General features: G+C 46.7%; 11 protein-coding genes across 12 annotated transcripts, besides 1 other annotated feature; 7 read left to right on the forward strand and 4 right to left on the reverse strand.

Annotated features, from left to right (window-relative positions):
* Window positions 1-721: 721 nt before the first annotated feature.
* On the forward strand, window positions 722-2084 carry TSTA_039370 (uncharacterized protein; the record flags this gene model as incomplete). The annotated part of the gene is made up of 2 exons (XM_002481126.1): window positions 722-1229; window positions 1285-2084. The coding sequence occupies 2 exons, from the start codon at window positions 722-724 to the stop codon at window positions 2082-2084; spliced, it is 1308 nt and encodes a 435-aa protein (XP_002481171.1).
* A 742-nt stretch (window positions 2085-2826) lies between these two features.
* TSTA_039380 (transketolase, putative) lies at window positions 2827-5143 on the forward strand (the record flags this gene model as incomplete). The annotated part of the gene is made up of 3 exons (XM_002481127.1): window positions 2827-3118; window positions 3177-4327; window positions 4389-5143. 3 exons carry the CDS (start codon window positions 2827-2829, stop codon window positions 5088-5090), a joined length of 2145 nt encoding a protein of 714 aa, XP_002481172.1. The 3' UTR covers window positions 5091-5143.
* Window positions 5144-5728: 585 nt separating this feature from the next.
* TSTA_039390 (short chain type dehydrogenase, putative) lies at window positions 5729-6700 on the forward strand (the record flags this gene model as incomplete). The annotated part of the gene is made up of 4 exons (XM_002481128.1): window positions 5729-5848; window positions 5915-6357; window positions 6433-6607; window positions 6674-6700. The coding sequence occupies 4 exons, from the start codon at window positions 5729-5731 to the stop codon at window positions 6698-6700; spliced, it is 765 nt and encodes a 254-aa protein (XP_002481173.1).
* A 2077-nt stretch (window positions 6701-8777) lies between these two features.
* Window positions 8778-11615, forward strand: TSTA_039400 (NRPS-like enzyme, putative; the record flags this gene model as incomplete). Its single annotated transcript, XM_002481129.1, has 2 exons — window positions 8778-10663; window positions 10724-11615. The coding sequence occupies 2 exons, from the start codon at window positions 8778-8780 to the stop codon at window positions 11613-11615; spliced, it is 2778 nt and encodes a 925-aa protein (XP_002481174.1).
* Window positions 11490-14183, reverse strand: TSTA_039410 (Mob1 family protein; the record flags this gene model as incomplete). The annotated part of the gene is made up of 3 exons (XM_002481130.1): window positions 11490-11824; window positions 11883-13693; window positions 13755-14183. The coding sequence occupies 2 exons, from the start codon at window positions 14181-14183 to the stop codon at window positions 12341-12343; spliced, it is 1782 nt and encodes a 593-aa protein (XP_002481175.1). The 3' UTR covers window positions 11490-11824; window positions 11883-12340.
* A 105-nt stretch (window positions 14184-14288) lies between these two features.
* TSTA_039420 (CobW domain protein) lies at window positions 14289-15912 on the forward strand. 2 transcript variants are annotated; one of them, XM_002481131.1, is made up of 5 exons: window positions 14289-14543; window positions 14599-14682; window positions 14733-14744; window positions 14800-14896; window positions 14966-15912. In XM_002481131.1, the coding sequence occupies exons 1-5, from the start codon at window positions 14405-14407 to the stop codon at window positions 15837-15839; spliced, it is 1206 nt and encodes a 401-aa protein (XP_002481176.1). In that variant the 5' UTR covers window positions 14289-14404; the 3' UTR covers window positions 15840-15912. The 2 variants fall into 2 exon arrangements, with proteins under 2 accessions (XP_002481176.1, XP_002481177.1); XM_002481132.1 differs by having other exon boundaries at window positions 14733-14896.
* Window positions 14463-14509: a sequence feature (A-rich).
* Window positions 15913-15914: 2 nt separating the features above from the next.
* Window positions 15915-17844, reverse strand: TSTA_039430 (uncharacterized protein; the record flags this gene model as incomplete). The annotated part of the gene is made up of 2 exons (XM_002481133.1): window positions 15915-17555; window positions 17620-17844. 2 exons carry the CDS (start codon window positions 17842-17844, stop codon window positions 15915-15917), a joined length of 1866 nt encoding a protein of 621 aa, XP_002481178.1.
* A 460-nt stretch (window positions 17845-18304) lies between these two features.
* On the forward strand, window positions 18305-19141 carry TSTA_039440 (HD family hydrolase, putative; the record flags this gene model as incomplete). Its single annotated transcript, XM_002481134.1, has 2 exons — window positions 18305-18459; window positions 18525-19141. Exons 1-2 carry the CDS (start codon window positions 18414-18416, stop codon window positions 19139-19141), a joined length of 663 nt encoding a protein of 220 aa, XP_002481179.1. The 5' UTR covers window positions 18305-18413.
* A 262-nt stretch (window positions 19142-19403) lies between these two features.
* TSTA_039450 (HIT domain protein) lies at window positions 19404-20135 on the reverse strand (the record flags this gene model as incomplete). Its single annotated transcript, XM_002481135.1, has 2 exons — window positions 19997-20135; window positions 19404-19928 (listed from the first exon to the last, which is right to left on the reverse strand). Exons 1-2 carry the CDS (start codon window positions 20051-20053, stop codon window positions 19404-19406), a joined length of 582 nt encoding a protein of 193 aa, XP_002481180.1. The 5' UTR covers window positions 20054-20135.
* Window positions 20136-20300: 165 nt separating this feature from the next.
* Window positions 20301-23099, reverse strand: TSTA_039460 (Rad4 family protein; the record flags this gene model as incomplete). Its single annotated transcript, XM_002481136.1, has 1 exon — window positions 20301-23099. The coding sequence occupies one exon, from the start codon at window positions 23097-23099 to the stop codon at window positions 20355-20357; it is 2745 nt and encodes a 914-aa protein (XP_002481181.1). The 3' UTR covers window positions 20301-20354.
* A 560-nt stretch (window positions 23100-23659) lies between these two features.
* Window positions 23660-24353, forward strand: TSTA_039470 (uncharacterized protein). Its single transcript, XM_002481137.1, has 2 exons — window positions 23660-23867; window positions 23935-24353. Exons 1-2 carry the CDS (start codon window positions 23699-23701, stop codon window positions 24312-24314), a joined length of 549 nt encoding a protein of 182 aa, XP_002481182.1. The 5' UTR covers window positions 23660-23698; the 3' UTR covers window positions 24315-24353.
* Window positions 24354-24429: the final 76 nt, after the last annotated feature.

Here is a 24429-nt window from a genome sequence, read left to right on the forward strand (position 1 = left end):
ATCATCTCTCTATATCATGTTTTATTTGTTAAAAGCACCTCAGTGAATATCCTCTCGAAGTAGGGCAAGAAACCCTAATTGATGCCTAAGACATTCAGATTTTCACCAGCGTAATTACCCGGACCAATGGCAATCCGGGAATGTTCAGCTGATGTGGGGCAGTCCCAAAGAGTGTTTTGAACCCCTGAAAAATAAGCTTAAATCGATCACTCTTCTTCAGTCGCGATCTTGAATAAATCATTGATGTTTCATTATCTTCTTCCTTTTTTCAATGACTGATGGTATATAATGGTCTTCGGCGATAGGCCTCATAAAGAAGTGGGCCCGTCCCCGTCATGGGCCAGTCATGCAGGACATCTTCTCCCAGTTTCCCATCATAACAAAATACGAAATCGTCTTCATGGCCATATTGTGTTACCTCATTCCAATGAAGTTGGAACATATCAAATTGGTGATGTATATACACCACTGGAGCAGAAGCGGCCATGGGAGATAAACACGTAGGTACCTTCTCCACAGTTTGGTATTACTATATTTTTGGCTACCACTTACCTTGTCAAGTGATTTCATGCCGTATCTTAGACATATCAAGAACGTTTCACAAGCATGGCCTTCGTTATCGTACTTGGCAAGCTGGATGGAGGTGACAACGTCGCCCGTCAAATGGAGGTATCTCTCAGAAGATGATAGAGAAACGCGTGCAAAACACACACGAGTAGTAATGATAGATTTCCCTCGAGATAACGACGGAGAGCCTACTCAAACATTAATCAACAGCAATGAGGAGCTACGCAGACTCTTTCAAGGATACGACTTCAATCACAGTCCAGATCATTCCAGACTATTTGTCATCGAGGACCTGTCAAGAGATGTCATCGAAGCTTTCGGATCTGCATATGACATCGACCCTTTCTTTTGGAGAGGTCATATCAGTGACTATTTATGGTACAATACCCGCGATCCATGGGTCGAGCTCGAAGAACTTCCACATATTACTCGAAGTCGGAACTTTTATCATTTTCGTTACGTTCACCCACGATACTTCAAAAGTAAGGAATCACAACTGCGAGCCACTGAAGAAGCCCGCAGAATGAATGTTCTGAGACGGCTCGATGATGATCGTATAAGTGCAAGTATGCTCGATGATGACCAGGCGTCGGTCAACATGTGGCGAAGTAAAGCATCTTTATGGCTTAGACGTAACGAGAGACATCAAAAACATACCCTAGGTGAGTCCTCCGTTGCGGTTCTATATTTTCTTTGAGTCCTGACATTTATGCATAGGAATATTGGTTGTCGACCCTTCGATCAAGGAAGGGCATCCTCTTTGGGGTAAAGGATATAACTTTGACTCTCCTCCAAGTCTTGCTTCAAACCTTACGCCTGCTCCCATCCCGAAGGATTCCTTGTTCGAGGCAGTAATACACTGGACAACGAGAGTTTCCATGCAGAAACTAAAGGAGTTAGAAGAGCAACCCAACAACTTTGCCATCGCCATTCTCAGTATTATTGCGGTCGAATGGCTGACTGTCAAGGAGTATGTGACCACAAGACTAACTCAGATCGAGTGGGAACTTGAAGTTCCCGATTTCCGGGGCCATGGTGAAAAGTACGGATTAGATGCCTCACTCAAATGGCTGCATCCATTCCGTCGTAATGTGCCTAGGTATCGAAAATGGGTTACCAACATTCTCAACGGAATTCTCAGCGACAAGAACCTGTCCCCCTCCCAGTCCAAGGATCAAGCTCTCCGAGATTTACGAGAGGACTTTCTCATTATTTTAAGAGATCTGGATACGCTCCAAGCCCAAGTCCAAGACCTCGTTCGGGTTGTCACGGCTATCATATCCATCGAAGAAGCCAAACGATCCGCAGAACAGAACAGAAGTCTCGCCCGTCTGACGTACTTGGCTGTTGTATTTGTTCCTCTGTCTTTTGTCTCGAGTTTCTTTAGTATGACTTCGGATGTTGCGAGTTTGCGCACCACATTTTGGATATTCTTCGCCGTAGCAGTGCCTCTTACGCTTCTTTCGCTCTCGGTTACACGGTGGTGGGCTATTACCAGATGGTTGAGAAGGAGTTGAGATTACTGCTATTGGCATTTGTATCCTCGGGAAGCTGGACAAGTGCATTTCTCTCTATACTTAGGTTCTTGCGACGCCAGTCAACTACTATGTGAGATTGATGTGTGGTGGATTTATTCTACCTATGCGAGGCAGACTACCTAGATAACAGAAACCTCGGACGTTGTCAGTATACCCAACAATTTCTAACACTACATGAACGGAATTCAGTCCAGTGTTGAATCCGCGGGATTTTAGAATAATGTTTCTGGCCACAAAGGCGGCTCTGAAGGCGCAAATAGGGTCAACAAGAATCTGGATGATGCCGAGATGCGGAACTCAAATCTTGTCTCGGAACTCAGGTACTCAAATGCTAATTTAGCAGCCACAGACGGAACTGCAATTGAACAATGGCCTCCAGTTCCAATTACTCCAGACAGGCGTGAAAGATCGAGGGGCAGAGCGTGGAGAAAAGGTATGTCCAAGATTAGCTGGCCATTCCCATGTCCCGATTCAACAGTATGCGGCTCTGTGGTATCGGCTGTTGCAGAAAACTACTGTAGGTTTTCCAGTTTTGACAAATCGATAAAAATTAATAAATTGAGTAAGTCATCTCGGTTACTCGTCGGTATTATTGAAATCTGGTGTCTTCTTTTGTTCTTCAATACTTTCATTGAGAATCCCCAACCCTTCTTTTCAGATTAAGGAACGCCAAATTTTTCTATTTAAGCCTCATGAAATAAGAGTGAGTGAAGAAAATAGAATGTCTGACAAGCTTCTACAACAGCAAGGATTGGGTCAAGATGATCGGGAAAACTCTCAGTTTTCAGAAAAGGGAAGGAGGATCAATGATACCGATTATTCCGAAGAGGACACTCTAGCAGTCTTGTCTTTGCGAAACCTCCTCTTCGACATGTGTAATCAAAATGGCGGAGGCCATGGCGGCTCCGCTATTGGAATGGCTGCAATTGGTGTTGCCTTGTGGAAGTACATTATGAGACATAATCCATCCAATCCTGAATGGTTTGACCGGGATCGATTCGTTCTCTCCAATGGTATTTAACCAAAACCACTTCTCTACATCCTCACTAACCTGATAAATCGGAAATATAGGCCATGCAGTTATGCTTCTGTATGCCCTCAACTATTTGGTCGGATATGATGCGTGGACAATGGAGCAACTCAAGGGTTACGGCAGCCCAAAGCCCAAGGGCTATAAAACTATGGCATACGGACACCCTGAGAGGGAATCTCCGGGTATTGAGGTTACAACTGGTCCTTTGGGTCAGGGTATCGCCAATGCTGTTGGTCTTGCAATGGCTTCAAAGCAGCTTGCTGCTCGATACAATCGTCCAGGCTATGACATTGTCAAAGCTCGAATTTATTGTATGACAGGTGATGGATGTTTGATGGAGGGGGTGGCATTGGAGGCAATTACTCTTGCAGGCTCCCTCAAATTGGACAATCTAGTACTTATATACGACAACAACCATATTACGTGCGATGGTCCCCTGGAATGGACTAATACTGAGGATATCAATGCAAAGATGAGGGCTAGCGGCTGGGATGTGATTGATGTACAAGACGGCAACTATGACGTCCAGGCCATCGTTGCAGCTTTAAACCATGCGTCCAGTCTACGGGGAAAACCAGTAATGATCAACATTCGCACTGTTATTGGCGTCGACACCGAGTCAGCCGGTACAGCGAAGGCACATCATAGCTTGATCGATGTTGAAAGCATAAGGTTATCCAAGATTCGAGCTGGTCAGGATCCTTCGTCGACTCATTCCGTTCCAGAGCAAGCACTTGTGTTCTTCCGTGAGCGGAAGACTTTCGGGGAGAGACTTGAGGCAAATTGGAACATTCTTATTCAGAAGTATGAGACAGCACATCCTGATACTGGTACCAAATTTCGCAACCAACGAGCTGGTATAGATCCAACTCCCTGTCTTAAAGCACTGAGCGATATGAGTTCCTTGGGATTTGACGGCAAGGCTACAAGGGAATCTAACGGCGCTGTCATGTCAAAAATATGGGAGCTGCACCCCGGTGTCTTTGCTGGAGGAGCTGATTTGGTCAACTCTAATAAAATCCCTTACACGGAATCCGATATTTTCCATCCTTCAGTTAGTTATTCTGGGCGTTTCGTTCGATACGGAATCCGCGAGCATGCGATGGCTGGTATCGCGAACGGCTTGGCCGCTTATAACGAGGGGACTTTCCTTCCTATAACTGCAACGTTCTTCATGTTCTATCTATATGTAAGTGGCCCATTCAATATAAAACCCCCAAGTGTGGCTCAGTTGACTGATCCCCTGATAGGCGGCGCCAAGTGTTCGCATGGGTGCATTGAGTAGGCTTCCAGTGATTCATATAGCCACTCACGACTCGTTCGCTGAAGGGCAGAATGGGCCGACCCATCAGCCAGTGGAGTTGGACTCCTTATATCGTGCAATGCCAAGCTTCACATACATTAGGCCTTGTGATGGAGAGGAAGTAATTGGTGCTTGGAAGGTTGCGTTGGCTAATCGCGACGGTCCTACTATGCTCTCTCTTGGCCGTGATCCTGTAGGCCCTGTTCCTGCTACTGACCGGTACAAAGTTGCCTTGGGTGCGTACATTATACAGGACCTTCCAAATCCCAAGCTGGTTCTGGTTAGCAGTGGTACAAATCTCCACTACACAGTATCAGCTGCCAAACATATGTCAGCAGCCGGTACTCCCACTCGCGTTGTTAGTGCGCCGTGTCTACGGCTCTTCGATGCTCAGTCTCAGGAATATAGAGACAAAATCTTACCCCGAGATGGCACTCCGGTGGTAAGCATCGAGGAATACGTTGCTACAACTTGGGCTCGATATACCACTGCAAGCATTGGAATGACTGGTTTCGGATGCTCGGCTGCAAAAGAGTGCAACTATGAGAGATTCGGCCTTGATACTGATGGTATCATTAAGAGATTAACTTTGTATCTGGCTGATTTGAAAGGTGCAAATGCACGGGGCGTCGGATGGCGACAACTCTAGACTAATACGCATAGATTGATTATTTTGAAATCGAAAGCCATCCCTAATATTCGAGTCAATATTATTTACTTAAAACCCCCAGGCCTTGAGATAATCTCAACTGTGGCTCAAATCGCGTAGGTGTCTTGACTGAAGAAAGATCGTACGATACAGTAGGACTTGGTTATAACGAACAGAAGGCCTCTCGGGGCCTAAGCCTATATCCAGATGTGAGTTCGATTAAGGGATGAAGGGCACCTCCAATATGTTATTAATCTATTTTAGTATTAACAAATTGGATGCTCTTCAGTCTCATAATAAAGACACCCAAGCTCATATCAGTAGAAGTGTGGAGTGGCCTTCCTTTTGTTGTACCTGGATTCTACTGTATTCGTGATTAGGGCTTTTTGGTCGCATCGCCCGTCATCTTTCGTGCCGAAACGCCGAGTTCCTTCAGCTCGGTTCTCAGACCTGAGAGGAGGGGCAGCTTTGGAGCTTGATTGCATGTGGATCTATGTCAGAATCGCACGGATAAGCTGGCAAAACAAAAATAAATTTATAAAAGGCCAGTAGCACTTGGGAGTTAGAACAACCAATACACTTAGAACACTGCGCCCACCATATCAGACGAGGGGCTAGCAACGACACGCTCATTGCAGATGATGGAGCTATTTTCATTGACTGGCAAGACAGCCTTAATCACAGGAGCTAGTAGAGGCATTGGCCAGGCCATGGCCGTAGCCCTTGCCGAAGCTGGAGCTGATATTGTCCTTATTCAGGTAAGTACTACTGTCGCCTCATCTCCCACGACGTTCAGTGTTGAGTTTTTGACTGAGACGTGACAGCGGGATCTTTATCAAAATTCCACAAAAGAAGCAATAGAAAAGGCCGGTCGCACATGCCTTCTCGTCAAGGCTGATTTAAGCAACAGGAAAAATGTACAGGGCCTCATCGCATCGGTGGTGAAGGATCGTCGCATCGATATCATGGTGAACAACGCAGGTATCATGCATCGGATGGAAGCAGCTGATTTTACTGAGGACGCATTCGATGAAGTGATGGAAGTGAATTTTAACTGCACGTTTTTCCTGTGCCGCGATATTGGGCGATATTGGATAGAAAACAGGATCGACGGCCGCCTCATCAACACAGCCAGTTTAGCAACATTCCAAGGTGGCGTCCGTATGGCAGCCTATTCTGCTAGTAAAGGGGCTATTGGCCAGCTTACCAAGGCCTTGAGTAATGAATGGGCGAAGCACAACATTCGTGTCAATGCAATTGCCCCGGGGTATGTAGTACTTGCGTCTTGATAAAACTCATTCAGCAAAGGAAAGAAGACACCATCTAACCAGGAATGGAACAGCTATATTGCAACGGATATGAACATTGATACGCGAACCAACCCTGACCAAGCTTACTATGAGTCGATCCTGAGCCGTATCCCAATAGGACATTGGGGAAAGCCTGAGGATTTCAAGGGACCAATAGTCTTCCTGGCTTCCGATGCCAGCTCATATATTTCTGGCCAAATCATTACGGTGAGTTCCTAGTTTGCATGTTGGATTTTTTCTTTTTTTTTCCCACGAGTTTCTGATTGTAGTTAGGTTGATGGTGGCTGGATGGCACGATGAATTCTACGCTCAGCTCCCGGCCAGTCAGGGCATGGGAAATATTGGAAGTATGAAATAAGGACAATGTTATAAAATTCTCAGTCTATCAAATTACAGAAATCTAGCAAAATAATCCTTTGAGTGGTCATAATGGATGTTGTTTCTAGATTATGAGATCAGTTTCAAAAGTAGATTATGGTTAGGGGTGATATGCATTGGAACGCTTTGAAATCCCTCGTTTCTGGACTGCACGGTACTTTAGGCAATGTTTTGAATGTTGAACTTGGCTAAAGCGACATTGACTCAGGGATTCGATTGTTGCTTGTCTTGCACAACATGCCAGGTCAGGAAGTTCGCATTTTACCCATCTCACCTCCATCGAAACGATATACTGTTGCATACTCTAGAACCATGCATGATCCGCATCACAAACATGCAACGACTGCGCTGTTTGGAGCAAAAATGCCTGACCCTTCATCAATTTTCAATATTGGGGCCGCATTTGGGGCGGGGGTACGGCTAGCTGCTAACGGGCTAACAAGGTGGTTTACAGTCCTTCTCCCTACTTTCGCGTCACTCGCTTGTAGCAGCATCAGTTTCCAGGCTGTTTCAATCAGAGTCGATCCATCACGGCCAAGGTCGAGCACAGTCACAACACTAAAAAGTACATGGAACTGAGAACGACATAGCGGAAAGTTCCAAAAAATTGAATCCTTCTTTCTTACAGTCGGTGTTGCAGGCCAACCAGACACAACGACTCCAAACACGTACACGCAACAATCCGCCGTTGGGGACCAAAATATGAATTGGATCCATCTTTCCCCAGTCAATAGAAACGACGCACAGAAAGACTATATGCAGTTTCAGCCCAACAGGTGGCACAACAGCATTGCTGGATGGCAAACATTTACAGTTGCTAGTTTGATGATGCCAGAGATTGAAAACAATCACGTCGGTCGATAGACCAAAAATGCAGTTATGAGGACCAGATACCATTCGATAAGGGATATATCATTCATATTATCAGCGACTACTTCAATCTCAGATATAGAACTTGGAGGAACGAAAATGAAGTGGGCTACCAGGTCAGTAGTGAGACTGCAAGAAAGAATTGCCGGTACGCCCCGTAAACTCGCTTTATCCAGTCATATATCAGAGCAGCGAGTATACGAGTATATTGAAGCTCAACGTCTCTGTAGATTGCATTAGGTATTGCGTGGCTTTGGCGTGGTATATAGGTATCTGATGTTCAATATAAAGGCCATTCAGAAGCTATCTTACAGGATGAATAATAAGTATAGACCCGGAATCCACAGTCTTTTCATAAGCATATTTACCAAAAAAGACATTTAGAATAATTGAATACAAGCCTCAAATTAAGATAAAAATTTGAGGGGAGGGTTTCAAGGAGTTAGCCCTAAAGCCGCCCTTTGAATGATACGTAGGAGTAATCATCGCATTTTAAATACAGCACGATAGTACTGTCCACAAGTTATCAGAGTAGATACTTGGCTTCTAAGCAGCATAAAATATCTTCACTTGCCTCTTCATCCTCATTATATCCAGATGTGCCTCGAAGCTAGTTCAGAGGCAGAGAAAGGAGCAAGGTCGATAACTGACAGGTCACACAAGCTACTAATTGAATATAACAAAAGAACAAAGGATGACATTCTACTCTGACCCACTTCACAGGCCAAAGTATCCAATTCTCTATCACTGACATTGTGTGTAAGGACAATCAATTGATCAAGAATCTAGATGACATAGTGTGCACTATGAGTGGTTAGGATAACCAAGAAGCAGCTTACAGAGTGGTTGATTTTTTGTATTTTAATGCCTAGATATAATAGCACTACAGAATCAATTTTATGACCAGTATTATCTCAGAACTTAGCAACCAACGCCCCGTTGTGATAGTGCAAACACCGGGCGTATCCTGGACAAACATGTAAACAAGAAGGAAAAGAGAAGAAGAAAAAATTAGAATTTGCGCAAGAGGCCGGTAATGGTCAAAGAGAACGCGGTTATTTCTTTTCTTTTTAGATAGGATAACTTCTCCCTCAATCTTCTCTTCTCACCCTCAACAACAACCACCAAGATGGAGGCAATCAACAATCTCACCCAGCTCCTGCAGGGAGCAGCCAAATCAAAAAGCGGGTTGAGATTCTACAAGCCTGTTGAAGACCTACTTGAGTCCATGTATGTCTCGTACTCGGATCTTCTAGAGGATGCAACCGAAAAGGCTCGCTTGCTGCGTGCTATCGAGGGTCTCACGCCTTCGACCATTCTCCTCATTCACTTTGACAGTCAGCATGAAGCCATCCTATGGTTCTGGGCGGCAACAATTGCAGGGTTCTTACCTGCAATGTCGGCACCTCTTGTGAACGATGCTGCCCAGAGAAAGAAACACCTCAATCACCTTCAGACACTGCTCCGACAGCCTATTATCTTAACAGCAAAGCATTTGTTATCCGGATTTGACGGTGTTGAGGGTCTACATCTGTACGCAGTTGAGTCATTGCAAGATGACAGTTCCACAGCATCAACGATCTTCATGGCTGGTGCACAAAAGGAAGAAAAGGAGCTAGCCGTGCTCATGTTGACTTCAGGAAGCACAGGCAACGCCAAAGCAGTCGCACTTCGACATGGTCAGATCCTAAAGGCACTGAAAGGCAAGACGTCTTTTCATGGCATCAATCCTGGTGATCCATTCCTCAACTGGATAGGCATGGACCACGTCGCAAACCTGACTGAAATTCATTTGCACGCCATGAGCCTGGGAAGCGACCAAGTCCAAGTACCTGCAGCAGAGCTCCTGCGCAATCCCTTACTCTTCATAGAGCTTCTCGACCTTCACAAGATTGTCTATACATTTTCGCCAAACTTTTTCATGGCGCAAGTCCGTGATAGTCTGGTTGCAAACCCGACCATGAAGGCGGATCTGTCGCACCTGCGAGCTTTCATCGCCGGTGCCGAGGCTAGTGTGGTGACAACTTGTGATACACTGACTCGCGAACTTCGTCGTTTTGGCGTACAGACAGAAGTCATTCGTCCTGGATTCGGTATGACGGAGATATGTGGAGGATCCATTTACTCAACGGGATGTCCATCATATGACCTTGCAGCGGGCCTCGAGTTTGCCAACTTGGGAACATGTATTCCAGGTATCGAAATGAGAGTCATGCATCTGACCGATAAATCCGAGAGAGTACGTGACGGCGAAGTGGGAGAGTTTCAAGTGTCTGGGCCCGTGGTATTTGACCATTACTTCAATAACGCAGAAGCAACTGCCAGCGCTTTCACAGCGGACGGGTGGTTCATCACTGGTGACTTGGCCTGGATCGATAAATCGGGAAACTTGAATCTGGCTGGGCGTACCAAAGACCTGATTGTGATCAACGGCATCAAGTGGAGTTCCACTGATATTGAGATAGCTATCGAGGAGGAGGGAATTCCTGGTATCGTGCCATCTTTCACCGCTGCAATTCCTCACCGAGCAGCTGATTCAGCAACTGAGGATATCGCCATCATTTACTCTCCCGCGTACGCTCCGGAAGATGACCAGGTTCGATTCGAAACTGCTACCGCGATTGCAAAGACAGTGGCTTTAAACACAAGTTGGAAACCAGCCCATGTGATCCCACTTCCTCAAAAGCTGCTCGAAAAGTCTACCCTGGGCAAAATCTCCCGCAGCAAGGTCCGCTCAGCGTTTGAAAAGGGAGAATATGCTACTTTTGAGAAAGAGGATTTGGAAGCTCGCAAGCGCTACCAGGAATCCAAGTGGCGAAGCCCAGAAACAGAGACAGCTAAGTCGATTCAGAAAATTTTGGCCGAGATTCTCAAGATTCCAGCTGAAGGCATCAGCTTGGATTCGTCCATTTTCGACTTGGGCGTCAGTTCGTTCAATTTGATGCTTCTGAAAGCCAGGGTTGAGGATGCACTGGAAACGAAGATTGAAATTCCCCTGTCTGTGTTGCTAACAGAGTAAGGATCAGGGTCCCTTCCCCTGTATACTTTTTTGAAAGCAAGCTAACCGCACATTAGGCCCACGGTGGGCACCATCGCCACATTGATCGAAAAGGCACTGTCCGAAACTCCCGATTACAATGCCATCGTCCCTTTGCAAACACAAGGCACCAAAACACCATTGTTCTGCATTCACCCAGGTAGTGGCGATATAATCGTCTTCATCGCCTTAGCCGCACACTTCCCAACCCGCCCAGTCTATGCGGTTCGCACCCGAGGCTACAACCCCAACGAGCGTCTCTTCACCTCAATCCGCGAGACAGTTGAAACGTACGTACGCCATATCCGTCAAATGCAGCCCAAAGGACCATACGCTATAGCTGGGTACTCGCTTGGATCAACAATTGCGTACGAGGTAGCCAAGGAGCTTGAAGCTCAGGGGCAAGAAGTTCGCTTTTTGGCTAGTATTGACTTCCCACCTCACATTACGCATTACATCCAAGGTCTCGACTGGATTGATGTCTTGCTTCACATTTCCTTCTATCTGGAGCTCATCAATGAAACCCTCATGCTCCATATCTCGCCATACATGCATACCCTGGACCGTGAAGAAGCTGTTGAACGAATCCTAGACATCAGCAATCCTGCACGCATGGAGGCACTGGGTCTCAATGCAGAGCGCCTGGCCCTGATCACCGGTATTACCGAAAATCTTCGCGTCAATCTTCTAGACTACAAACCAACAGGTACAGTCGATCGTATGGACGTCTTTGTAGCCGATCCACCTTCATACGCAGCACTCGATCGTCAAGATTGGAAGAACAAGAAGCTGGGTCGCTGGGCAGATTTTGTGCGAAGCAGTGTAGAATTTCATGACTGCGCTGGCATTCATGCTAAGATGTTGAATCGCGAGCATATGGCTGATTTTGCTAGGATTTTCAAGATGGCTATGAAGCGAAGGGGTGTCTAACATAATACGATTTGCAGGTAGCACGTTTGACGGCGAGTCTGAAAAAAATGACTAGTCTAGGGAACGAACATTAATCATACCAGCCATGCTTAAAGCAAGTAGTTAGATACTACCTAAGTAGCAATGCAAGCAACTTTGAATGATTAGGTAGTCTCTAATCCATTATATTCCACTTCAACCGGCCAGGAACAGGAATCTTCATAGCGAAGCTGTACGAATTCATTAGCAGTTTCGTTCCTCTGTCGGTTCAAGATGATTTTAACTTACCTGGTATATCAACTACTATGACGAATAGGCATCTGATAGCCCATTATATATAGACATCAGTAGTTCAAATGTTGGGCATAGTAGCGAAATTCCTCTGGTCAATGGTACCTAGGCCGATTCCAGTCCTAGGCCGATACTGGAATATCGAGCAATGCCAATATAAGAAAAGTATATCCATTAAGAACACCAACTAGTGTTCGTATCCAATTCCAAATCCCACGGTGACTCGGTCACCACCATAATAATTAAACCACTCATAGTATCGTACAAAAGCATGCAAATAAAAAGACCTGGGTAGGTCAATAATGGGAATGAAATGAAGTGTAAGCCAAAGGGGAAAAAGAGAAATAATTATGCTAGTAGTACAATACAGACATTACAAAACGAAGAAAGGGCATATATGCAAAATTAATGATATGAAACATAGTCGTGAAAGTCGTACGCGCAGACTGGAGAAATTACTCGTCTTTCTCCTCGGTTGTTTCTACCACGGAAACGGTGGCAGTTGATTCTGTAGAGGTTGGGAAGTCGGAGGACTCGGTTGTGGACTTTTCTTCATTGGTTGTAATTGGAAATTTGAAGTCGGTCTCGAGCTTTCCACTAGAGGGCTCCCGTTCGGAAGTCGGTGGTTGGTCTTCAGGGGCAGCATCTGTAGCTGTTGAGGGTGACTCGTTGGTTTCTGATTCCTCCTGTTTTCCGGCTTCTGGCTCTGCAGCTTCTGTTGTCTGTGCTTCTTCTTGAGTTGGAGCGGCCTCTTCAGGTGTCGTTTCGGCTTCAGATGCTTTTTCTTCTTTCTCGGAAATCTTATTGTTCTCGGGAGCTTCAGATTGCGCTGTCGAGGGGTCTTTTTCTGCATCTTCAGCAGGTACATTAGACTTTGCATCTTCTGCATTCTCTTCAACCTTGGGTAAGGTCTGTTCGACTTTGGGAGAGGGACTGTTGTGATCCTCTGTAACTTCAGCTATGGTGGATACGCTTGAGCCTGTTGATGGGCTGTGCTTGTGTCGCCTCGTCGTAGCACCAGTACTTATGTTCAACGACGCCTGTGCGTCACCAGAATGTTCCAGAGAGAGCGCTTGAGTAGTGCTAGAAGAATCATTTCGCAGTACTGAAATTCGGCGATTGTTCTCAGGCGGGAGTACTACTGCGGTGATAGAACGGCCTTGTGACTCTTCGGCAGCATCGTCAGATGCAGCTAATCGCTCTGCTTCTTCCGGGACAGTATAGTTGTCTTGGGGTATCAACTCGTAAACGTCGCACACCGTCTTAAAGAAGACATATAATCCGTCTGTATTCTCAACCTGACGAAAAACATCTCGATGCTGAAACCATGCATGTGCAAAAATACGGTACAACCGACGGAATATGTTTGTCAAATGCCGCATGCTCGCCTGTGGACCACCTCCGGATTCCGAACCAAGAGTAAGCCTGCTAGGAAAATACTTTGGAGATGTTAAGATGTTTGTCGCCCAGTCCAACGTATGGCAGCAATAGTCAATCGCACAGCATGACTTTGGCGGGTCGTGCACAGCACAAAGGTACTGCCACTCCGACGCGCGCATTTCGGGACACGATTGTTGAGAGCAAGGAGGGTCTTCGGCAAAAAAGGCAATAATTAAGTTGTTCACTTTCATAGTCAAGAAGCGACAAAGCTCGTAGAGCCATAAAGAACGTTCGACGCCTTCAGGAGGATGAGCGAGTGAGACTGCGACCTCATGTGTGATCGGGTGAATAGTGGACGATCCGTTAGGCATAGTGTAATTGTGGAAGAGAGCCTTCAGATGCTCTTGAAGCTGAAAGGGGGAGTCAAGCTAGACATCGACCCAAAGAGTTCAGTATTTCTCACACAACATCTTATACCAGCTCACTCACCTGTGACAACGGAACGAGCGGCGGCCCTGAAGCCATATCCGCAGCTTTGGTACCTGGTCTGATTCTCCTTGTTGACCCATCATCCGTCTCTATTAGAGGCGTAAAGAGCTGACTATCACCTCCCTTGTCCCCAACCGTAGGCGACTGCGGCCCGATCTGAACTTCCGTAAATGGTGGAGGGCTGGGCAGACGTGGAGAGCTCAAAGGAGACACAGCGGCCGCAGCAGTCGCAGCCATCTTATTGGACACGGAAAGTGTTGTGGGAGCTTTGCGCAGGAAAGTTGACCTGGGAGGCGCAATGAACGGGGCAGTAGAATAAAAGAGCGGATAGTGACTGTCCACGAGATCACTGTCCAGGTCAAAATCGTCGAGCTCGTCCAGCCCGTCGTCGTATTCGGGCGGCGGCTCGTCGAACAAATAGAAGTCCATTGCGGAGCCTTGGCGCCTGGGTGCCTTGTTGCCCTAGGTATCAGGCATCCGTTTGCCGCTTTTGCGTCAGAGCTTCAAGCTTCACTCAACAACTTCAACTTAAACACCCAAGAAGAGGAGGAACAGTGCGGAAAAAAAAGAGTTGCAGAGTCAATATTTTGTTTTGAACTGTTCCTCAGTAGTCTTCCCTCTTATCCTCACATTTAAGCAAACGACTTAAAATGGATGACGACGACGCCCCTCCAGAATTGGTAGACGTGACGGCATTCCCAGAGTCTCAAGAAAAGAGAGAGGAAGAAAAAGAAAAGAAAACAGAAGATGAAGAAGTCGTCAGTCGGGTGCCCATAACTCTGGTTACAGGTAGGCACGCACTATATCTGGCATCACCATAGCTCTTTCCTGACACTCCATCTAGGATATCTGGGAGCTGGCAAGACAACATTACTCAATTACATTCTCACGGAGCAACATGGCAAGAAGATTGCAGTGATTATGAATGGTGCGTTACTTGCATGATAAAATCTTGAATATGTTCTAATCGTCACATAGAATTCGGAGATTGTAAGCCATATATCTCTCCAATACCCGCATGCTCTCACTCATCATACTACATCAGCCACCGATATCGAAAAGTCATTAACAGTAAACCAAAACGGCCAAGAAGTTACCGAGTGGCTCGATGTCGGTAACGGCTGTATTTGCTGCTCAGTCAAGTAGTTCGCTCCTTCACCTTCACCCTTAGTTCTTTTCAAGACTGCGATAGACTAATATCTGACTCGCAGAGACTCCGGTGTCCAAGCGATCGAGTCCCTAATGGACCGTCGCGGAACCTTTGACTACATCCTGCTTGAAACCACCGGTCTTGCAGACCCCGGCAACATTGCCCCCTTATTTTGGGTCGACGATGGCCTCGGAAGCTCCATCTACCTCGACGGTATTGTCACACTTGTAGACGCGAAGAATATTCTGAGATTACTAGATGAGCCTACTCCAGAAGAGACGACAGCAACGCATGCCGGTGAACATGGTGATCATACTGGCCCAGCATTGACAATGGCCCATCTACAGATTTCGCATGCAGATGTTATTGTCCTCAACAAAGCCGATCTGGTAACGCCGGCTGAACTAGAGGCAACACGCCAAAGAATCGGGTCCATCAATGGTGCCGCGAAGATTCATGTCACGGATCATAGTCGCACGCCGCAGATCGAAGGCGTCGTCCTAGATCTACATGCCTATGACCAACTATCAAAGATGGATTTCTCGGAAAAGGGACATGCGCATATTGATCCCAAAATTTCTACTATTGCATTAACGCATCCCAGGATTTCGCCAGACCAAATACCGCGAGTCGATGAATGGCTGATGTCGGTGTTGTGGAAGAGCGTTATAAAGTATCCTGGTGATGCGCAGAATACGCAGAAGCCGGGTTTTGAGATCCACCGTCTCAAGGGTATACTAGCCTTGACCGATGGTACATTTAAGATCATTCAGGCTGTGAGGGAAATGTACGAAATAAGAGATTCCGAGAATCGAGAAAGCAAGGACGATGAGACCGATGTACCTGATCATTGCAAGATTATTATCATTGGCCGTGATCTAGGTACGTTGGCTAGTCCTTGGCAGGAGAGTTTCGCTCACGCTCTACAAGCTTGAGCCGACCCTCTGTATATCAATATATTGAAGAAGAAAAGCAAACATTGAAATACAACATAATCGTTACTCGTACAATCATCTCTTTTTACTTGCAAGCGGTGATCCAATGAGCGCCAGGTCTAGGGCACTCTCACTATCTTCCATGTAATCTTCACCATCATCACCATCATCAAATCCAACATGAACAGCAGGTGACATAAGCGGACTATGCGCAACACGAGGTCGACTTTTGAATATGCTAGCATACTCCGCTTCCTCGGTAAAAAGTTCATCTCGTGGCGTGGAGGCCCCTGAACGCGATGGCTCTGGTTGTTCTTTTGGTGGAGTAGCGAATTGGTTGATAGGGAAACGCTGCGATTGGCGCCGCGCAGCAAGGGATTCTCGAGGAGCCCGGGATCGTGAAGTGGGTTGGGGAGGGAGTAAAGACATTGACTGCCTTGTTCGTTCCAATAAGGACGCCGGGTGGGGCTCAAAGTGAGGAAGGGGAGGAACATCAACCTCCCCTTCCCTGTCGGATGGTAGTTCAGGTTGTGAGGTATTGGCCTTAAAAGAAACGGGGTCGTGGACTTCCTTGATAAAGGAATCAAACTGATTGCTAGTATCGTGCGGTGGTTGTAGCACGGTATCGTCTATAGTTGGGTCAATAGACGCGCGATGCTCATTTTCAAAATCGGTTACTTGGACACTAGGTGAGGGCGACGGAGAGAATCGCTCAGTATCCGGTATGGGTGATAATGTGAGGTGGTTCTTCGGATTCCTTTTTTTAGAAGGCTCTACCAAGGTCGCAGAATAGTGATTTTGTATACCCTTGACCTCGGATAAAGCGTCTCTAAGGGACGATATTATGGCTTGATGCTCACCAAATAGATTCCTATATTCGACTGCATCCCGTATAAATTTAGAAGTGCTGGCCACTGTCAATGTCCGGTGGTCTCTGAACGTGATACTTTGGCTTTTGTCGTGAGATTTTGTCTGCACCATTTCACTCCCTTTCTCAGTTCGGTATGTTGATTTCTTATAATCCTTCAGTCGCTGTAACCGTCGTCGTTGATCGGTAAGATGAGTCTCCAGATCCTGTAGCAAGCCAACATTGGGCGAAAGACCCAATTGATCGATGTTCCCTTTTCTGACACGACTCCATGCTTTTTCGAACGATAACTCAAGGAAAGCATCCTTTTCGGTAGTGGAACCCCCTGTCAATAAACAATCAACCAGATTACGACTGCCAAGCCAATTAGCCTTAACGTCGTGCGCCAGTCTCTCGAAATGAGAAGATACTCCAGCTTGCCGCGGTTTACGTTTCGAGCAGGATGATAGTTCCGTTGTCTTTTCGTCAAGAAACTTCGAAAATTGGGTATGACTTTCTCGTGTCTTCGCCTGATCTCGCTTCGTATTGTCAAGGGAGGAATGGTGAGCTAGTATCAAAGGAACCAATTGTTCCTCCAATTCAGTGTCAGTCAGGCTTTTAGAAAAAGCTAGTCGTAGTCCAGGCTCTCGTCGATTCTCACAAACTACCTTTCGTAGTACTGCTGTCGAAAACACGGCTAAGACTTCCTCGAATTTCGACCCTTTGCAATCATCCAGCATGGTTTTGCGCACAGTGGTCTCTCGTCCGAGATCGCCATTTTTCTTGAGGTCTGACAAGGCCCGAAACAAAGCCGCACGTAAGTTGACAGACTGCAGTGGCTCTAATGGTGGGAAAAACGGACGAAGTTTCTGAGGTCACTAAGTAGTAAGCATCGGACACAGACTGAAAGTAAAGCGGGGGTTGTTGATGTACATTTTTCGTCTCGGTGGGATCCCACAAGAGAAATAAATGGTACAGCACCCATTCCACGCTCTTCACTCGTTGTGTCTGGCTCTTTTGGCCACCTGAAAACAGCTTGCAAGAAAGGCCCGGCCAATCTGGTTGTTGGTCAAGGCGTAGTAGGTGGACATTGCGCAGGAAGATGGTGACTGGAGATGGGGCGGGCCATGATGGAGTTGATGGATGGGGTGTCTGCATAGGATGGGACAGGAGATCAATCAATCCGTGACAAAATATCAATCATTGGTCATGAAAAGCTTCCAAGAAAGAAGGAAGAGAAGAAGAAAGCTGTTGAGGCGGTAAGTTATTGGTATGCCTGAGACATTAAGATGTCAACAAAGCAGAAGCCAATCTGATTGGTTGTTTCGTAGATCCACATCAAAGGCCCTTATGTGCACATCTCTGTCCTATTCCCTTCAGACAAATAATAAATAGACAGACAATATCCTTTGCATAGCATTGAACTGCATTATCTGTTTATCAGCAGCAATGTAAGTAGTTAAGTGACAAAGTGAACATCCCTCCAGCACAGTGATGTCAACAAAGAGATGGTGTTTGCAGTGTTTGCAGCGGGATTATCAGGCCCCACTGATTGCATATTTATCAGTCGCTTCCCCTCTGCTTCTTATTCCGTCTTTTCGCTTTAATTGCAGTCTTTACGCTAATATTCGCTATTTCAAAAGTCCTCGGACCTTTTACCCTGCATCACATCAGAAGACACTTCCTAGAATTGTGTTGGACTTTTTCAATTCGTGGTTTAATTCGCAATGGGCTCCGCGGACTCCCAGAAGGGAGAATGGACTCCATGGACAGGTAGAGATTCCTCCAATCTCGTTGCACTGCAGAGAATATCCTAAACACTTGCGCAAAAAATACAGTGCTTTCTACAATCCCCCACCCCATAGAGGAAAACAGCTCCTCCCCAATCCCCTTCTTCCACCTCCTAGAGCGCCTGAAAACCACCAAGCGCGAGGGATGGCGTCGCTTCGGCCTGGATCGCGCCGAATCTATCTCCGACCACATGTATCGCATGGCAATCATCACTATGCTTGCGCCGCCCTCTCTATCCTCCAGACTCAATGTCCCACACTGCACAAAAATGGCCTTAATCCACGATATGGCCGAATCACTAGTCGGCGATATCACCCCCGTCGACACATCCGTGACAAAAGCCGAAAAGGCACGCCGCGAAGCAGCGACTATGGATTATATTGAACAGACGTTATTGCGCAATGTTCCTGGCGGCACACTTTCTGGTCCGGAGATTCGTCGCATATTCCAAGAATACGAGGATAGTGAGACGCTGGAATCGAAGTTTGTGCATGATGTGGATAAGATTGAGCTTTTGTTGCAGATGGTGGAATACGAGCGGGAACATGGAAAAGACCTGTCGGAATTCGCGCATGTTGCGAATCGGATTACTCTCCCAGAGATCAAGGAGTGGGCGGATGCAATCATGAACGAGCGGAAACATGTTTGGCAGAACCAGTCATAATTTCACTCTCGTCATACGGTTATCGAGGTTTTCTTTTCAGGTTCTCATATTCCATGGTCGGAAAGGGAAGGAGTTTGTCTTGCTGTAAATAGATTTGTTCATATTCTTAACTTGTGACACTTCAGAGGCACGGCGCTGCATGGATGTTGTCTGTTGTATTAGTTCGGCTCTGATAAATAGACATTGGCATTGAATTCAAGGCGATTGACTGTCATGGACGGTGCAAATATGTACTTGCGAATGATACAATTAGCGTATGAGTTCAATCATCACGCTCCATCTCCATCTCTGCAGCCAACATAACTGCCTCCTGCTCCATATCTTCCGCGGTCCTCGGGGTCCTGCTCTCATTATCCACAGCCGGGAAATTCGTCCTCCTCTTCTTCTCGCCTGTCGTCCCTAAAGCCAAACTCTCCTGCAGCTGCTTAAATTCCTTCTGTATCTTCCAAATATCACCTTCCTCCCCGTCCAACATCTCATAAATCGCATCGGTACCACCTTTATGATCTAAATCGGCCTTCTTTCGCGGAATAATATGAGTATGAACGTGCGGCACGCTCTGACCCGCATCTACACCATCCTGTATCGCGATGTTGAGACTTGTTGCGCCGTAAACGCGCTCGATTATGCGCCCGACTTTGCGGACTGTGAGGAATAAATCCGTAGTTTCGTCGGGTGTCAAGTCGGAGACTCGTGGGACGCAGCGACGCGGGGAGACGAGGACGTGTCCTGGAATGATGGGTTTGAGGTTGACGAGGGCGAATGATAGAGGTGTCAGGTAAAAAACCTATTCAGCGTCATAGAGACAGTCAGAATGAGAATGTGCTGGTTCATACTTGTGTTGATTTGTTTCACCTGTGACGTTACTAAAAAGGGACCAAAATAAATCGGTCCCTTGGCGAGGGGTGCCATTGGTTGTAACTCTTTCTTGTCAAATTTGCTAGTTCCTCAAGTTCGATATTTGAACTAGGTCGCAATAAATAGTATCACGGTGAAACGAGTGTTGGGTTGTGAGAAACAGATCAGATGTCAGGCGTGCCTTGGCTGCAAGCTAAGTGGAGAACTGCTGATATCTGATAAGATAAGATTCTTATGTTCGTGAATTGTTTCTACTATATAGATTTCTAACTAGTAGTTGCCTTACATGCATTGATGAGTTGAAGAAACGTTATATCTTACATTGCACCTAATTGTATACAATATCTCATGAGTATTAACCACCACGTCTCCGTCTCCGATTTGAGCCTCGAGGGGGCGGTTCATACTCCTCTTCACTTGGTGAAGACATCTCCACATCACCAACATCAGACTCATGATTTTCCCCCTCAACGTCCATCGAAGCTTCTACTTTCTGGCGCTGAGGTCCATCACCATGTTCGACGACAAAATCATTCGTACCATCGTCGTGATCAGGCAATAGAAAGCCTCCGCCGAGGTCAGCATTCGCATCTTCATAATGATCCTCATCTTCTTCGTAGTCATGTTCATGCCGTTCAACGTCAGGCGGCTTCTGTACCGTATCCGCAGATTTTCCAGTCGGCCGTCTTCGTTGGAACGGGTTATCAAGTTCGGCATCGCCATCTTCACCGTATTCGGCGCGAACACGCTCCATGATGCGTAATCCCATAACGAACTTTCTCCAAGTCTGCAAAATTCGCTTCTCATGTGCGAGCCTCTCCTTCTCGCGGCGTACCTCTTGATCTGCGCGCCAAGCGTCCCGTACCAAGTCTGCATTCTCCTCCGCAACAACAACACCCTCAATAACAGGCACGGCCATTTTGCTTCCGAATTCAAATCCCGTAACAGCCTCGGCATAATCGATACCAAGCTTCTTGCAGATTCGCACGGTTCCACCCCAGGGGATATGAATTGCCCCTCGAGGAACCATGGTAGGAACAAAGCAGTCAATATTTCCATATTCGTTCTTCGGGATGATGCCGTTTTCGATGGGAGGCGGTATAATAGATTCTGTCTGGTAACTAGCATATAAACCTTGTAGAGGCTTCTCTCCCGTTTGTCGCTCAAGTTCTTCTACTTCTCTCTTCCGCATGAGGGTAACTGCTCTTATAGGTACCCGCTTCAAGGGCGCTTCCCCTATTTTCGGTCGACGACCTTCCTTGTGCCAGCTTTCGGCGGACAGGCATCTCAAAACATCCGCACGACGATAAACATTCTCCTCTTTGACTTTGTCGCCCTTTCCGGTAACAAATTTTCGTACAACTTTGGCACCAGGTCGCAGTGCTTCTTCCCGGCGAAGAAAACGTTCCAGAACAAATTCGGTGGATGCTTTCAAACTCTGTAGGGTATCTGTTTCCTTCTTGACAATTTTCTTTTCGGGCTGATTGGCAACAAGGTCCTTCGCATCTTCAATATCATCGGCAGCTGTCCGTTGATTGTCAGCACGAATGTAACCTCTCATTGTTTCCCGAAACCAATTGTAGTCGATTGTATACGTGGGACCTCTCCTAAAAGGCTTGATAGTCAACTTCTCCATTGGCAGTCGGTATCCTTTTGTCCTTCCTGGCCATGTTTGACGCCGTAGATAGCGTGTGGTAACATCCTTGGCAGTGGCGTCTGAAGAATGTGCAACTACATAAGCTATCACTTGTTTTGCTTTATCGGCACGCCCTCCTCGGGGTTCAAAAGCAGCCACCATTTCAGGGGTGGCAGCTACTGGGTTGCTTAATATCAACGGGTCGACTGGAATGACTTCATGTGTGATGGGCGACACTACTTCAGTCCAGTAAACGGGGAATGGCAGATCGCGGTCCAACTGCCTAGCTTTAGCAGACTTTCCTTCTGCGTCACCTTCTTCGTCTGCTCCAATTTCTTCATCGCTACTACTCTCAGCGACGGCATTCTTGGCGTTTTCTGACGACTGTACAGGCTCCGAAGTGTCAACTTCAGCTTTAGTCCATCCGAACCCGAGCGGCTGCAGATTTGAGACTAGGCGAGCCTCAATTCCTAATGATCGAAGAAGCGCTGTGAAAAGCTGGGCTCCAACATCACGCGAGCCTTGTCGTTTCTCGGCAAGTATACGAAATTCGTGTCGGTCGGATATACGCTCGCCGTGTACAAGTGGGTTGTGATCTCCATTCTTAAAAGATGACACGATAGCTTCCAGTTTCACCGCAGAACAATATCCATGTTTCCGGAGGCCAGGAGCTGTTACTTTAAAATTCCTCTTCCAATAAGCCGCTAAGACCCGTAACAGTTGTAGTATAGGATCACCGTGACTCATGTCTGGCTGACCTGGTTCTAATCGCTTTGCCTCTTCTCCCCAGTTACGAGTATCTGCAGCTTGTTTCTTCTTTGAGCCTTTCTTTTTATCAGCCTTCGTTTTTGTATCGACATTCTTTTGCGGTGGAGGCGGTGGAGGAGGATCCAATGCAGACGCGACTCGCCATCTTTGAACCTCCTTTTGAATACCGGCAGGTAGCTGCCCTCGTAGTATATCATGGACCTTCTTGTCGTTCAACCAAGCATTCCGAATAGCATTGTGAAAGAGCAAGCACTGTACATGCGCCTTATGAGTATTCAGTCGAATCGCTCGTTCAATCTGAGACGGGCCCTTCTTCGTATCGAGCAAGCTAGTAACCCGCACATTCGCCATCGGATCCAACGTTAACTCAAGATCTCTAATTTCAACATCTTGAGCGGGTGTGGCATGAGAAGCATAAGCACTGGGGGTAGTTGTATCCATCGCATCTTCCCAATCCACACTCTCCTCATCATGGTCGTCGTTCTCTACGCTGTCAACATTGTCTTCCTTTCCTTTTGACTTGATCAGCGGTTTCTTAACATCCGACCGTTCTTCATCGCTTGATACATCGCTGAGCGATGAATCTGAGCTTTCTAAAATCTGTACGACCTGTTTCTTGGTTGCGGGCCGTTTCGCGGGCGGCGAGGGTCGATTTGGAGGAGATATCGACCGTTTCGTTGGTATGAACGGGGGCATCGACTTTGTGGACAGAACTTCTGTGTATTGTGTACACAGAAACTCTGATTATTCGCGATGTGTGTTGGTGTATTGAAGGGATAAGAAAATGCGTGGCGTCACTTCTTGAGAAATCCGGAGTGGGTGCCTGGGGCCGATAAGATAAGACCAATGCCGGCTAAGATTTGGCGCATACAGAAGACTTCGATCTAGAACAACAAATTAATTTCTACTATGAACTACTTAGGCAGCTTCTTAAGAAAATCCATTCAGATGTTAAAGCGATGCGGGTCTCGCAATATTACATACATAGAGGTTCTACATCAGAAAGTGTATACAAGTTGAACAACAACCCAATACAGACAAAGCAACTTACAGAAGCAATTCTGGTATAAATCAGGACATACACGATGGTTGCTGCAACCAGAAGCAAGAATGCCTATAATTTGGATCAGTCCGGAACCTTCGAATATCATTCTCATCGCATGTCAATCAAATGCATTGCTGGCGATGGTGAACAAATTACTAATCTCGTCCCATTGCGCCATATATATATATCTCATCATTAGTGATCCGCCCCGCATCTACAAACCTTCAACGTTTCCCGCCCGGTCTAATTGATGCATTCAGGCCACATAACCAGGTTTCTTTCTCATTCATTTCGATCACAGTCCACTTCAGGAAATCGTTTTCTCAGAATGACTGAGGCTGCAGTTACGCGCTTCTTCCAGTCGCCTCAGTTCGCCGTGGCGGGTGCGAATAACGATCCTAGCAGGTTTGGCTATAGGAGTGCGTTCTTCCATGCAAGAGTACAGCTGTCATGCTAAGATTAGTTCTATTTGCTGATTGTAATTAGTCTTTGCATGGTATCACCAGCACTCGTTACCAGTGACTCCGATCCATCCCCGTGAACAAACCATCAGATTGCCCTCGCGAGAATATTCTGTCGCATCGTCCCCGAAATCACTAACTCAGCCTACCGAGACTTCGCTGTCGTTTGTCACGCCACCTCCGGTAACAATTCAGCTGTTGAAAGAGGCTCACGAGATAGGTATACCAGCGGTATGGTTTCAACCCGGTACATACAACGACGAGGTGCTGGACTATGCGCGATCCAACTTTGAGGCCGTGATTGGGGGTCCCGGAGGTGCAGGCAGCGAGGGATGGTGTGTTTTGGTTGACGGTGAAGATGGACTTGAATCTGCTGGTCGTACTTGGAAGCAGCAGAAGCTGTAAGGGTGAATTCAAGCAGTGTAGTTGCATTCGATAGAGTTGACCAATACAAGCCGTTTGATTGCTGATGAACATACTGCATTAACCGGAGTCTTCCTATATCCCTGAAAGCAATATA

This window comes from Talaromyces stipitatus, genomic scaffold, assembly GCF_000003125.1.
Source record: "Talaromyces stipitatus ATCC 10500 scf_1105507295541 genomic scaffold, whole genome shotgun sequence".
Lineage (NCBI taxonomy): Eukaryota > Fungi > Ascomycota > Eurotiomycetes > Eurotiales > Trichocomaceae > Talaromyces > Talaromyces stipitatus.